The 13,978-nt window shown below is 43.5% G+C and overlaps 1 protein-coding gene and 1 long non-coding RNA gene across 3 annotated transcripts in view; one reads left to right on the top strand and one right to left on the bottom strand.

Annotated features, from left to right (window-relative positions):
• Positions 1-15: 15 nt before the first annotated feature.
• LOC126395260 (uncharacterized) lies at positions 16-4,515 on the top strand. Its single transcript, XR_007570425.1, has 2 exons — positions 16-2,869; positions 2,910-4,515. It is a non-coding gene; the product is annotated as an uncharacterized LOC126395260 (long non-coding RNA).
• Positions 2,897-13,978, bottom strand: part of LOC126395241 (A-kinase anchor protein 2) — a 108,101-nt gene continuing 97,019 nt past the window's right edge. Inside the window, exons 8-14 of one of the 2 annotated variants that reach the window (XM_050052556.1) lie at positions 12,151-12,372; positions 11,577-11,939; positions 9,890-9,988; positions 9,680-9,781; positions 8,030-9,503; positions 7,766-7,941; positions 2,897-5,062 (exon numbers count right to left, since the gene is read on the bottom strand). In XM_050052556.1, the coding sequence (XP_049908513.1) occupies positions 4,928-5,062; positions 7,766-7,941; positions 8,030-9,503; positions 9,680-9,781; positions 9,890-9,988; positions 11,577-11,939; positions 12,151-12,372 (2,571 nt within the window). In that variant the 3' untranslated portion in view covers positions 2,897-4,927. The remainder of the gene's footprint in view (positions 5,063-7,765; positions 7,942-8,029; positions 9,504-9,679; positions 9,782-9,889; positions 9,989-11,576; positions 11,940-12,150; positions 12,373-13,978) is intronic. The other variant, XM_050052555.1, reaches the window with a different exon arrangement.

The raw sequence follows: 13,978 nt of genomic DNA, 5'->3' as shown, positions 1-13,978 counted from the left end.
ACCTGTGAATGCTGTGCCCCAGTGCCCACAGAAGAGGAATGCCTCTGTTGCGAGGAATGGGACCGGTTGCAGCCTTATTTTCAAGGTCTGGACATGAATGAGGACGAGACACCTCCACCTGGAGTAGTATCCAGCTGGGCTTTATCTAGAGCTCGCGAGATATATTTCAGCCGCCCTTTGGAAAGCAGAGCTAAAGGGGTAAACAAATTTCAAGGAAAAAGTGCCACATGGATTAGTGTATTGTGCTCTTACTACCACTAGATGGCACAAAAAAGTGTCCATGAACGTAGAAGGTCAAGGAAACCCGTAACATGATGTCCTCATATGAGGACACAGGGTCTCAGGAGGATAGAGGCTTCACATTTTTACAATTCGAGAATGTAAGAATTTCTTTAGGCCTGTAACACTGATATATATGTGGCTCTAGAGCCGCAGCCCCTGAGTTAACTGGTAATCATAAGCTCATTAACATGAAGAACCACTCAGAAATCCCACATGTACAGGTTTTGTTTTTAATGAGAAAATATTCATAATATGTATAGTAGGTGTATAACTGTGAGCCTTACATGTGCTATAAAATAACAAAGCAGAGTATGAGCATACAAGTGGTTAACATAGGAACAGAGGTTATACTGTATACTGTATAATAAGATTGCTTCGTCACACACACACACAGACAGTCCCACACTGAAGCTCGGGCGCTCCTGCAGGTGAAAACAAGCTCCCAGCATTTTAAAATGATAAATAAATCATCTGTGCACCATGAATTCAAACAACAAAAGCATAATAATAATAATAATAATAATTATAATAAATCACACAATTAGAACTCCTCTGAGTGTGCATGATGTCTGTTACCATTTCAAAAGCTTTGTATCCAATGAGAACTCAAATTTCAGTTGTGTCCTAAAAGGTGACATGAGGACAGCGTGTGTGTGTTTGTGTACAATAAAACAGTTTTACAATGTGTTGCAGCAGCTACAGTAAACTAGGGAGGAAGCCATTTGCTTTTGTTGCTTAAAACTCAAATCGTGCTGTGAATAAAGCTCAGATACAGTAGATGCTCAGCCGCCATCCAGAACAGGCCACTGTAAAACTATCATCTGTCACAAAGGATCTGTATCACCATGCCATTCATCCTGAATAAAAAATGTCTGTTCACTCTCCTCTGCAATTGAATATCTCTCACATGGTAAAGCAAAAAATACCATTTTGTTCATCCTTTAAGTCATGTGGCAAAATGACTCTCACATCAGCGTCAGCGGCACTGTACCTCGACACAATGTTCTGCTGCACCACCATCAAATCTCAGTCTCAAAAAATATTTTTCATCACATGTCCGAAAACAAGACAGAGGAGGATTCTCTGGAACCAATGTTGGTTTTGTTTCAGGGGGAAATGGGCACATCACATAGGCACGAGTCCTCGGTTCTTACTTCCTCTTGGTGGCTGCTGGCACTACGTTTCCCTCAGAGAGCAAATAGATAATTAAATAGAGTCAGATAAGTTGCACTCAGGCTGGGACTGTCCCAATAAATATAATAGAGAGTCATTATTGTCAAGGGTTAGTATGTGTCCCGCAATTCTTTATCTTCTGTGCAAGTTTACCTCAGTTTTAGTGATATAGAATTTATTCAGTGTGTTTGTGAGCAAACACAAAGGTCAGTGCCTGGCCGAAGGACACTTACAGAACAAGACACGCTAGCAGATGCTGTGATCGACCTGGGGTTTACAGGATAATCTTTCTCACCATCTTCCTGACATCCTTATGCCGAAAGAAAATCTCAAAGGCTTCAATAAAGCTAAAAAGACTGACAAACAAAATCACTTTGCTACTTTTCAATTAAAGTGGTTCAAAAATACTGTTTGTACAGCCACGCTGACACATTTCTACTTTCAGTTCTCATTTAAAGGGACAGTTCACCCCTAATCAAGAATACATATTTTTTCTTCTTACTTGTAGTGCTACTTATCAGTCTAGATTGTTTTGATGTAAGCTGCTGGGTGTTGGAGATATCCGCCGTAAAGATGTCTGCCGTCTCTAGAATATAATGAAACTAGATGGCACTCGGCTTGTGGTGCTGAAAGTGCCAAAAACATTTGAAAAACTCAACAGTGATGTCTCTATCCAGAAATCATGACCTTATTGTGAGCAGTTTCATATAAGAACTATTTTTTTTGCTACTGAACTACACCCACCAACCATATCACCACGCAGAAGGAAGCGTGCATCTACTGCTAGCTATCTTCACTTAGCTAGCTAACGTTACAGCTTAACCAAGAAGAATGCCATTAATATTTACATTTCTGTCATAAGAAGGAGCCTGTTGTCCGTGAGAAGATGCACGCTTCCTTCTGCTTCCTACCCAAAATCAAAAATACATATTTTTCTTCTTGCCTTACCTCTTTGTGAGCAGTTTCATGTCGGAACTATTTTCCTTCTATGGAAATATACCCGCCAACCATATCACCACACAGAAGGAAGCGTGCATCTACTGCTAGCTCACCTATCAATACTAGCTAGCTAGCTAACGTTACAGCTTAGCCAATAAGAACACCATTAATTACATCTCGTGCTGTCACATGCACGAGCCTCTTGTTCGTGAGCAGATGCACGCTTCCTTCTGCTTCCTACCCCAAAATAAAACTACATATTTTTCTTCTTACCTTACCTTTTTGTGAGCAGTTTCATGTTGGAACTATTTTCTTAATTTTTACATCTTTTGCTGTCAAAAACACAAGCCTCCTGTCCGTGAGTAGATGCACGCTTCCTTCTGCACAGTGATATGGTTGCCAGTTGTTCGGTACAAGGAAAATAGTTCCTACATGAAGCTCACAACAAGGTCTATGGATTATCTTGAGTAACCAGGTCATGATTTCTGGAAAGAGAGATTATCTTGAGTAACCAGGTCATGATTTCTGGAAAGAGACACTGATGTTGAGTTTTTCAAATGTAGTTTTTTGCAGCACCAAAAGCCGAGTTCCATCTAGTTCTATTATATCGGAAATAAGGCAGACATCTCTACTGCCAATATCTCCAACACTCGGCAACTCACACCAAAACAATCCAGACTGATAAACAGCACTACAGGTAAGGGACAAAATATGTATTTTTGATTTCAGGGTGAACTGTCCCTTTAAAGACAATCCTACAGGCTACAGGGATTACTCCTGTTTCAATGTGTTTAGTTTTGAAGCTGAACTTTACTTTCCACACCTGGACAATCCACAGTATCGCAGTAAATCATTCATCGTTCATTTAAAACAGGAAGTCACATCCTGTAAAATCAAAGCTCACAATATATTTAGTAAAAAAACTGACAACCCCAACACATGAACCTCCCCTGTTACGTTATTATCATACAAAATAAGCAGAAGTTGAGCCTGTAGTTACGGCCTGTTAATGAGCCTTTGCACTGTCGGTTAGCTTCTGCTTGTTGTGTGCTTGTGTCAGGGTTAGGAAAGGAGTGTCATTCCATGCACACAACCAGAAACTTCTTAAATAGATTTTTTAAAAGCGTAGGCGGACTGTTCTCTAAATAACAACATTCTGTTTTTGGTAAAACAACTTTTTTTTATAAAACGCTTTTTCAATATTTTTCATCAAACTTTATCCTCAGCTAGCAAGGTATAGTAGATACACGGCAGTCGCCCTCACTGGAATCTTAACATACATGTTCATATATCAAATACACAATCCTACCTCAGTATAATACATGAAACAACTGCTTACATCAGAAAGCACAGGTCAACAAAGCGACGTAGCCAGCGAAGGTAAAATAAGTGATTTACTTTAGGATATAAAAGCCCTCGACCCAGCCCTTTATTTCATACACACTCTGACTGAAGTGACGCAAACATGACCCGCAGTTAGCTTCCCTCTTTCCCATGTGTCTGTCACTTAATAGACATGAAGTCACTGAAGAATAGTGTTTTATAGACAGACTTTCTATCTAATGTGGTATTTTCTCTAAGGTCTACTGAAACTGCAGAATAAGAGAAGATAAAATACATCATACATATCGTGCATCCAACAATCACTGACGATCTAAGGCAAAGTTGAACCTCGATGCTAGTTTTTCAAATTTCCTCGCTAGCATTCAACAGTTCAAGGACCCTCAAGTCGGCACTTAAGATTTATTGCAGATGCTTGAAAGGATTGCAAAAGCTCCCACCGACATGCCGTACATGTGTTATATCTGTGGTGTGTTGTGGCACTACAAGATGCAGAAGGTTAAACTTTACGGGCTCTGAAGGTGATGCTCCCATTTGTTTAAGTGCCTGGAAAACATTGCAGCATCATCAAAATCTGACAGATATCAGGCCTCGCTTTGTCTCCTCTCTTTAACTCCTTTCAGTTAGAAGTTTCTTGATAGTCACTCTGCATATGCCTGTTTGTCGTTTGCAACCCTCTCCACACATTTTGAATTGAATATTGGGGTTATTATCAAGCACCCACTGCCAAAACCATCATCAGCAAGTCTCAGGCAACCAGTCAAAATAAAATCTTTAGATCTCAGCCCATATTTCAATAAAAAAACAACAACAGGTAAATGAAAAATCCTATGAATATTTACGTCATTCAGCGTCTACCAACTATTAAAAACCTTCAATTCCCAATGCACTTCTGAGCAGCGCTCTTAAACCACCATCAAACCCTTTCAAAGTGTCTCTTGCATCACCTCAACACTTCAAATGTCTCTCACATACTCAGTCTCTTCACATACTGTCGGCCTTCAATCCTCTAAAATCCACAACTCGATGCATCTCTTCGATGAGCCCCATTGGTCGAGCCAGTGGGTCATGTGATCAGAATACTATGAGTGAAATAAATACTGTTTCCTTTCCACATCCTCGCTGCGTTTTTCCTTCAGTCTCTTCCTCCTCCTTCCCTCTCGGTCCCTTAACTGTCTCTGGAAGGAGCAGTCTACTCCTCCTCCTCTTCCTCCTCCTCCTCCTCCTCTTCTTCTTCTTCCTCTCCTTCCTCGTTGGCATAGATACCGGCTTCCCACTTCCGCGCCATGTCGCTTTTCCTCCTGGTGACGCGAGTGGCCTCCAGAACCTGTCAATCGCAAGGCAATCAATTAGATGTGAGCACAGTCTGAGTTAATGGTTAGCATAAAGTGTTCACTGAAAAAAACCCATGCTTTTCCACGGCTCAAGGGATATAACGGAATCACAAAAACAAGACACACCACAGTGGCTTTAAAAAGGCATGCAGTGTATATCAAAAACTGAGGGAGCGCTTGGTTAAACCATCCAGCAGTAATGGAGTCCTTAAGACGTATCTATCACAATAAACCACCAAATGAAGCGCACCTGCAGTATTTGACAGTAAAAAACAAAAGTCACTTTACTCCATGTCAGGGAGAGTTTCATGCTTTATCACTAGATTTGCTCCATTAATATATGTTCCCCAATTACCGTCCCCCCAAGACCCACACATTCACACACACATAAGCTCATCTACACACACAGGAAAGACGTCTTTGTGAGCAGGGATCCAAGGTGAAGGGAAGACTGTGGGTAGAAAATGATGGACACTAAATGACTGCCAAACACTGAGCCCTACTTAAGCTTCTACTTGAGTAGTAAGTAGAAGTGTTGATGCTCGCTAATATGTCTACGACCTCCAGCTGATGGTGATCACAACACAGACATACACCACATATAACAACTTAGAAAAGCTTATCTTTTTAAAAACATATTATTTAACAGTTGTATACTGTTTGAATAAAACATGCTGTGTATTCAGAAGGAAAAAAATGATATATTTGAAACCATATATACATTAATTTGACAGAGAAGTATCATTATCTGAGGTTTATTATCCAAGAACTTGACATTTATTCAGTTTTGTCATCCAAAATAATTAAATAATAATAAAGCTATACAATGCAGGACCGTCTGTAAACATGCTCGCTGGCGAAAGTAGAAAACGCCAACCCTGGGTTCACTCTGTATTGGCATTTCGCCTCACTATATTTGTGTTTTTTTAAATGCCTGCTGCTTACAGTCTGACAGCTTGTTGGTACCTTTTTGTAAAGCCTCAACTTCATCTGAGCGCTGTGGGGGTACACGCCCATAAATGATCCGAACACAGAAAATAAAAAGAAAATAAGAAACTACAGGCAGAGGGCAGAGTGAAGACAAATAAATTCTCGCCACACACTTCTATTAGATTTTAAGCGATGATAGAGAGGGATTACTTCTTGTTAGGAAGATCCTGCATAGTATTTCTTTAAGTAGCACACATCTCCTATTTTATTTTATTACTGGTGCTGTATATGTGTTGTATACAAGGGGAGGCAAATGCATAACACTGTGCATTGGTGGAGGGGAGGTCAAAGGTCACACCAAATCCATGGACAAGCACATGCAGCACCAACACCACAGAGCAGAACAGTAATGCAGTGAGACCAGAAGCAGACCTGGGATCAGATAAGTGACGGTCAAAGGTTTCGAACTAAAACAATACATCCCCATCTATATTTGTCGGACCACTTTCATATATGGGAGGCTGAGAGAAGTGACATAGTTTGTGTTTCTTCCTGTTGACTCATCTACAATGTTGTGACCATTTCTTGGGGAAGAAGAAAGTGTTTGCTCATGGAAAACTCCGCTCTTGCAACTCTTCTGTATTTGGTAACTTTCTCCTCTTTGTGAGCTGAACTGAGGTCACCCTCTGAAACAAATACCTTTAATATCCTCTCCTAATCACTGTGTATAATAATTCCAGGGCAGCAGTAGCTCAGTCCAAAGGAACTTGGCTTGGGAACCAGAGGGTCACCGGTTCAAGTCCCTGTACGGATCAAGTATGGAGCATGGACTGGTATATGATATTGAGTGTGCGGTCTTGGTCTATTAACCCATAATGATCTTCAGCAGTTACAGAAACAGGCCAAATATAAACGGGAATGCATCACTTTTTCTGAGACTTTACATTTTAGTCTGACCCAGGTCTGTCAGTGAAGGCCGCTCATGGAGTGAACAGGTTTGAGGTGAGACAGGTACCTCATTGGTTACCTCGTTGGCCAGCAACAAACGGGCATACTGACCGACCAGCAGGAGGGAAGCAACAGTACAAAGAGTCAACACATGTGATGGATAAACAATAACAACATCAGCGGGTGACAACAACCCTTGCAGTATATGATCTGTTGGTGCCATGTCATGTCATTAATCTATTCTCCTCTGTGAGTATTAAATCAAGTGTATGGTGCTTATGAACAGGTGGAGAAGTGAAACTGTCATCTGTGACATTTCCTGGTTATGTAACCTTTTCCCACCATGTGAGCCAATCATTCTTCACACAGTTATTATGACAGTTTAGTCCGCCACGATACAATACTTCTCAGCAGAGACCTAATTCTGAATAATGACACACTGCCAGACGTATTCAGATACAAAAAAAAAATGGGAAAGATGGAGTCAGGACAGAAATCCCCCAGCGTCTGTGACTTACTTTCAGTTTTACTTCCTGCTTCAGGCTGGGAAATTCCCTTTGGTGTTATACAGTATTTGCTAATGCCAGCATTCAGCCATGTTGACATTACCAATTCCCACTGAGCCACAAGAGCCAAACAAGCACGTAATGTGGGATGAGCTGGGGTAACTCACTACACTTTGGCAGCTTTGTTGCATGTGTCTTATGTCCAGACGTTCAACAAGAACTTTCACAGGCTTATTTAGTTACATTTCATTTACTGACAGTAAGAGTCGTCCTTCCTCTGCTAATCTAGTTTATCAAGGTTCAAACACTCACACTGTTGTCCTCTAGCTTCTCCCTCCTCTTCACTTTGTGTGTTTCATAGTCTTCCATTAGCGTCTGCATGAAGTTTTTGGGCCGTCCTCCAGAGTCCTCGCTGCCGGCGTCAGACAAGGCTCCGTCTGAAGGCGAGGGTGAGACAGGCGGTGCAGGTCGAACCTTCTCGATTTTTCCTGCACATCACGGAAAAAAGTTAGATATGTCTGTTGGAGCATGGGTGGCAAGTTCTACTGCAACAACAACACCTTAGTGCTCACTAACCTGGTGCTGTCTTCGCTGTCAGTGTGAGTCTTGCTGGCAGGCTGTTGCTCTTCATCTTATCTGCTGGGGAAATCTTAGTCTGCCGCATCCCCGACCTCACAGAACCGAGACTGTTGTATGAAGGGTTGCTGGGGCGGACGATAACAACAGGTTGCTCCTCCCTCTGTTTCTTCAGCTCCTCCTCTCTCTGCTGAGCCGCTCGGATCTCCTCTTCAATCATGGACAAAGTTCGCTGCTTCTTGGAGCGCAGGCGGAACGGGCCGCTCGCTGCCTCCGCCTCAGGGCCTCGTGCTGCTGCTGCCGTGCTGCGCAGTTCGGCTGCTTCGGAGTATTTGCTGAAGTAGCTGAATTCTGGTTTTTCTGGGCTCGGAGGAGAAGGGGGACGGTAGACTGGGGTCGGCCTGGAAACCGGAGCTGCAGAGACAGGTGCAGGTGCAGGAGCTGGAGCCGGGGCTGAGGAGGCGAGAGCTCTGGCGTAAGAGGACTGGATTTTGATTCTGGGGCCTCCGTCTCTGGGTCTCTGGGGTGGAGAGACGGGCTGAGAAGGAGGTGGAGAAGGCGTCTGGAGCTGTGCTTGCTGTGCTGGACTGGAGGGCTGCTGCTGCTGCTGCTGCTGCTGCTGCTGCTGCACAGCATGTTCGGACTCTGAAGGCTTCTCTTGGGCAATGACTCTTACTTCTGGTCGTCTGTCTGGCTGAGGCGACACGTCGGATGGAGCAGGACTGGAGGACACTGGTGACTGGAGGCTGGGAGCTCCACCAGAAGACACAGGAGAGGAAGAAACTGGCACTGGGCTACTCGTAGAAACTGAGGATGGAGACACAGGGGCGCTAGGTTGGGAGGAATTCAAGTCAGATGCCTGCCACTCCCCTCCATCCCGAGCTGCCAGGGCATTTTGGATAGCATTTTGGACAAGTACCCCTGCGTGGTACTCCAGGTCGTCTTCCGTTGGACTGCTGCTGGTCTGCCCATTGACTGGCGTGGTGGGCTGGGGGGTGGGCGGTGACACCGGGGTAAGCGGCAGCGGGGTAGGCGGTAGCGAAGCCCCGCTGTCAGAAACGTTATCCAAGCTAAACACAGTGGTGTCCTGAGAACGGACAGATAACTCGTCTAACCCTGAGTCAGACTCCTCTGGGTGGAAACCTGGATTGAAATGGCTCTTCCCTTCCTCCTCATCAGGCAGGATTGTCATTACAGCTCGTGCACAAGTGAATTCTGTCGCAATTCCTTCATCAGACCAGGTCACGTGACCCTCCCCGGTTTCTTCGACAATGTCACTGCTCCCCTGGCTGCCCCTGGATTTCGAAAAGGGTTTGGCGGAGTATATTTGAGGAGCTACGTCCCTCTTGGTTTGCCCCCCTTGGAGAAACTGCTTCCTGGCAGAAGAGAAGTCGATCTGCTCCTCCACAATGTCATCCTTCCTGTTTAGCTCAGGATCGAAGGTCACCATGGTGGGAGGACCTGACACCTGGGGCTGCAAATAGAGATGGGAGGACAGAATACAAAGGAGAGTTAGAAGGTTAGAAGCAAATGTACAACAACAAGGATCACCCTCGCACGAAATATAAAAAGCTCAACAAATCTAACACTGGTGATCAAACATCATCTTCATATCCTGCATCACTGGTCCTATGTGTGTGTGTGAGTTACCTGTGTGTATGTATAAGTTTGACCCTGTTTCTGCTGTTTCCTCTCCTGGTATTTCTTGAGAGACTCAAGCTGCTCTGCATCCAGCTGTTCTTCCAAAGGAACCTAAAATTAATTTAAAAAAAAAAAAATCAACCAAAAGACCAACGAATCGGTTTGTCAGGAGGTCGATGGAGTCAAAATAGCAAACAATAAAATAAAATGGGAGGCTACCTCCTGGGGAGGGTTCCACCAACGCTGGGCGATGCCAGGGTTTTTCTTCACTGCCTGGTCTTTGATCAGCTCCTGACGCTCACGCTCCAGCTCCTGAACCTGGGAAAGGAGGTAAGAGGGTGATGAATATTCAGGCAGCATGGTGGTGCATGGTGTCCCAGTGGCAGAGTGGGTTTTCTCCAGGTGCTCCAGCTTCCTCCCACAGTCCAAAGACATGCAGGTTAATTGGTGACTCTAAATTGTCCGTAGGTGTGAATGTGAGTGTGAATGGTTGTCTGTCTCTATGTGTCAGCCTTGTGATAGTCTGGTGACCTGTCCAGGGTGTACCCCACCTCTCGCCTAATGTCAGCTGTGATAGGCTCCAGCCCCCCCGCGATCCCCAACAGGATAAGCGGCTAGGAAAATGACTTAATAAGGAGCATTTCCAGTAATATCCCATTAGCATTAGCTTCTCATGACATATTAGCCAACAAAAACAGGAGAAAGATTTGAAGTCACTCTGCCCCTGCTCCCATCCAATGGAGCCTGTTCGGGGTCTGCTGACAGGTGATACAGGAAATACCTGCTCTCCATCGCCTCACCAACCAGCTGTTTGCTAGAGATCAAGAGACAGATCAGAGGCTCATAAACACTGTGACTCGGCTGATAATGATCTTGTTTTCCATGGTTTGTTTTTCATTTGTTTCCACTGGTCATCACTGTTCCCTTATCTGTGATGACAATGTGAACCACAACTAACCTTGTGGGCGGTCGCATCATGTGCTCTTGTTACACAGGGTTAATACACTTATGATTTGAAAACTGCTTCCCCTTAGGCTCTAATTTCTCGAATTTATGATTTGATTTTTTATGATTTGAACTGTATTGTGATGAGTACAGTATAAGCTGTATGTAAAGATGTAGATGAATCAAGTACAAACATATAACCTAATACCATACCTGGAAAAACTACCTTTTGTACATTTTTAACTCAACAATATTCATATATTTTAGACCTGTGTTTTAATGCTGAAGCTGGTTTCTTAAACCTTAGAGAAAAGGCCTGACTTGTCAACTTTGAGTGAAAGCCATGAATATATACTGTACTTGTCTTGAGCAGGGTTGTCAAACTCATTTTAGTTCATGGGCCACATACACATAACCTCTGTGAAGAAATAGGAGCTGGATCATTTGGACAAATAGACAAATAGAAACAGCAGTACGACTTCTCTGCAAGTTTTACACTTAGCAAAGTCATCGAGTGGGCCAGATTGGACCCTTTCTGGCCCACGGGCCATATGTTTGACACCCCTGCTCTAGAGAATCTTATTTTACCTACAAAGAAAAGCTCAGCCATCATGTTTTTCTTCAAGATAAAAGTCTGGTTTTGACATTTTTACAATGAAAAGGACGACTCATTTTAGGATTGATTGAGTCACTAATTTGAAGCTTAAACTTTCATTTTTAAGCTCACCCTGTCACAATGTAGCCGCCATTTTATTGTGTCTCATGCAACAAAGCATGCAGTTTACATTAATGCTTGTTTACTTTATGTTCATTTGGTAGAACATTTACCAGCCTTCCTCTGCTCTCTTATTACAAACACATGTCAATACAGACACAGAGTCTAGACTCTCAATAACATTACTGCGTGTTTCTTCTGTTACTGAGTCTCTCACAGCTGATACATTATATAACAGCCATTTACCTCCTCCGAGGGTCGCCTCCTCGTCACCCTGACCTGCTGCTCCTCTCCAGGGGTGAAGAGTTTTGCCGGCCGCTTCTCCTCGTGAAACGATCTCAGCTCAAACCTCGCCCTGCTGCTCGCCGACTCCTCTGCCTGCACGTGACCGTTGGTCCTCACAGCAGAGTCGTCCTGATGGAGGAATGTGGTCTGTCTCTGACCCTCCACGACGATCGACTGGTGGCTGATGGGAGAGGAGGCGGACACGCAGACGGAAGGAGAGTTTCCGTCGATGCTGATTGATTTGATGTGTTCTGGGGGAGAAGAGTTTCCATTGGTGGGGGTTTCTGAGGCGGCGTCTAAAACCTGGTCCAAGTAGCGGATCTCCTGTGGACGCAGCAGATAAAAACATTGCCATCATGTACTACTATTGTATTATAATGTAGGTTATATAAGAAAGTTATCATTTTTCATATTTCAACATAATTAAACAGTCTTAAAATGATTTATGACAAAGTTCTGAACAATTTTAGGGATCACATCAATTTTGAAATCATCCTAGAAGAATTAAAAAAATAACAAGAGAGAAGCTGCATACCTGCATCACCTCGCTGTCAGGAGTCTCCACTTTCACACCAACTGCATTGTGGGCTCGGTTACTGGGGCTGCTGAGGCAGCCATGTTGGATCTGCTGGCTCTCCACTTCCATGGTTGCAGGCCTGTCAGAGATAACGCTGACCGATTCCTGGAAACTGACGCTCTTCAGGGCTCGCTCTCGTGGCGTTGTGTCACTGACATCCTCGGCTGCCCGCCACGATTTCTGTGTCAACAAACAAACAAAAGACAAGGTTCAGGGATACGGTATGGAGAGGCTGTACAACACAATGTTTGCTCAAAGTAAATGAGAACTTGCTTTACTGATCCTCAGAGACCAGACTCTTCCTAATCTCTAAATAAACACACACACACAACACATACAGACACACATCACACATATAAATCTGTCTGCATTGCAGCAGACGTGTAAGTTAAACCTCTGCAGCAGCAGCAGCAGCAGCAGCAGCAGGGCTGTGTGCTGACTGCTTCCCACCACTTGGGGGCACCAACTCCCACTCTACTGCCTTACAACAGACCAGAAACATGACAACCTTCTTTAGTACTGTAACTACTCTATTTTTGTTCAAAGACCTTCATGGTTCTGTAAATGAATCAGTGTGCTGAATACCTGGCATTTAATTAAAATACAGCAACTCTTCCTGCCTTAGATTTTATGTAATACTCTATTAATCAGCCAGATTGGCAGGTGGGATGGCAGGTTATCAATGCAATAGGTTTTTAAGAAATGAATATTCAAGAAGAGAAAGCGTCAAGGAGGTATCTTTAGCTTTTACAACTGTGGGTGAAGAGTACCAAAACTGTATGTTCCTGCTCACAGTATGTATTGATCAAACAGCTTTTATCTTTTTTATCTAAGGATCTGAGTTCGACGTCATCACTTGACACTGTCACATAATGATGGTTCGGCATAATGTTCGTCTGACGTGTATCACGAGCAAGAGAGTTGTCAGATAGTCCAGGTTCTGCAGTTTTGATATCTTCATATTTGCTGTTATACACACTTCCACTCCCTGTACCTTCCTGACCTCAGCTGTTCACAGAGCGGCGTCAGTGGTGTGTTTTTGGATGAAGTGCCTGGCTCAAGGCCACATCATCAGGAGTTGTTGTGATAGGACGGAATGTATCTTCCGAAACCAAAATTTCCCTGCCAAGTCAGACACACAGCCTGTAGAAACTGAAGGTATAACTGCTGGATGATGAAATAGGTATGTAATCAAATGATCCTCGAAATGAATTTAAACGTACCGTAATGCACTGCATGCATTATGATGTAATCATATTGAGGGATATGAGTTAATACAGCTACTCAATATAATTCTTATATCATCGCTGGAGCAATAACCACAAATTAACGCAATACTGTGATGTTACATGAATCATCAGGGGTTCTTTGGGGGGTACTTTGACTACCTTTTTTTCCTACATTTTGAGAATTAAATTCTGATTTTAAAAAGTTACATTTATCATTTTCTAAAATACACAAATTTAAACCCATATTTTACTGCCTCATTAACTTGTGGAAGGAATTTTGGGGGGCATTTGGCATGTCAAATAATCAGAGGGTCCATAGTTCAAGCCCTACAGTTTGTGTTGAAGTGTCCTTGGGCAACCCCAAATTCCAAATGCATGTGTGCGTGTGAATGGTTATCGTTCCTGACCTACATGGTAGTCTCCGCCACCTGGGTGTGAATGTGTGTGTGTGACTTGTGTAAAGGACACATTGGTAGACACATTGGCATTCAGGGATCAAACCTTTTGACCTTCTGCTTTTGTGAATCATCCACCCGACACATTCCAGATCCACTGTT

Source organism: Epinephelus moara, chromosome 9 (genome assembly GCF_006386435.1).
Source record: "Epinephelus moara isolate mb chromosome 9, YSFRI_EMoa_1.0, whole genome shotgun sequence".
Classification (NCBI taxonomy): domain Eukaryota; kingdom Metazoa; phylum Chordata; class Actinopteri; order Perciformes; family Serranidae; genus Epinephelus; species Epinephelus moara.
This window is presented reverse-complemented; position numbering and strand designations above follow the sequence as displayed.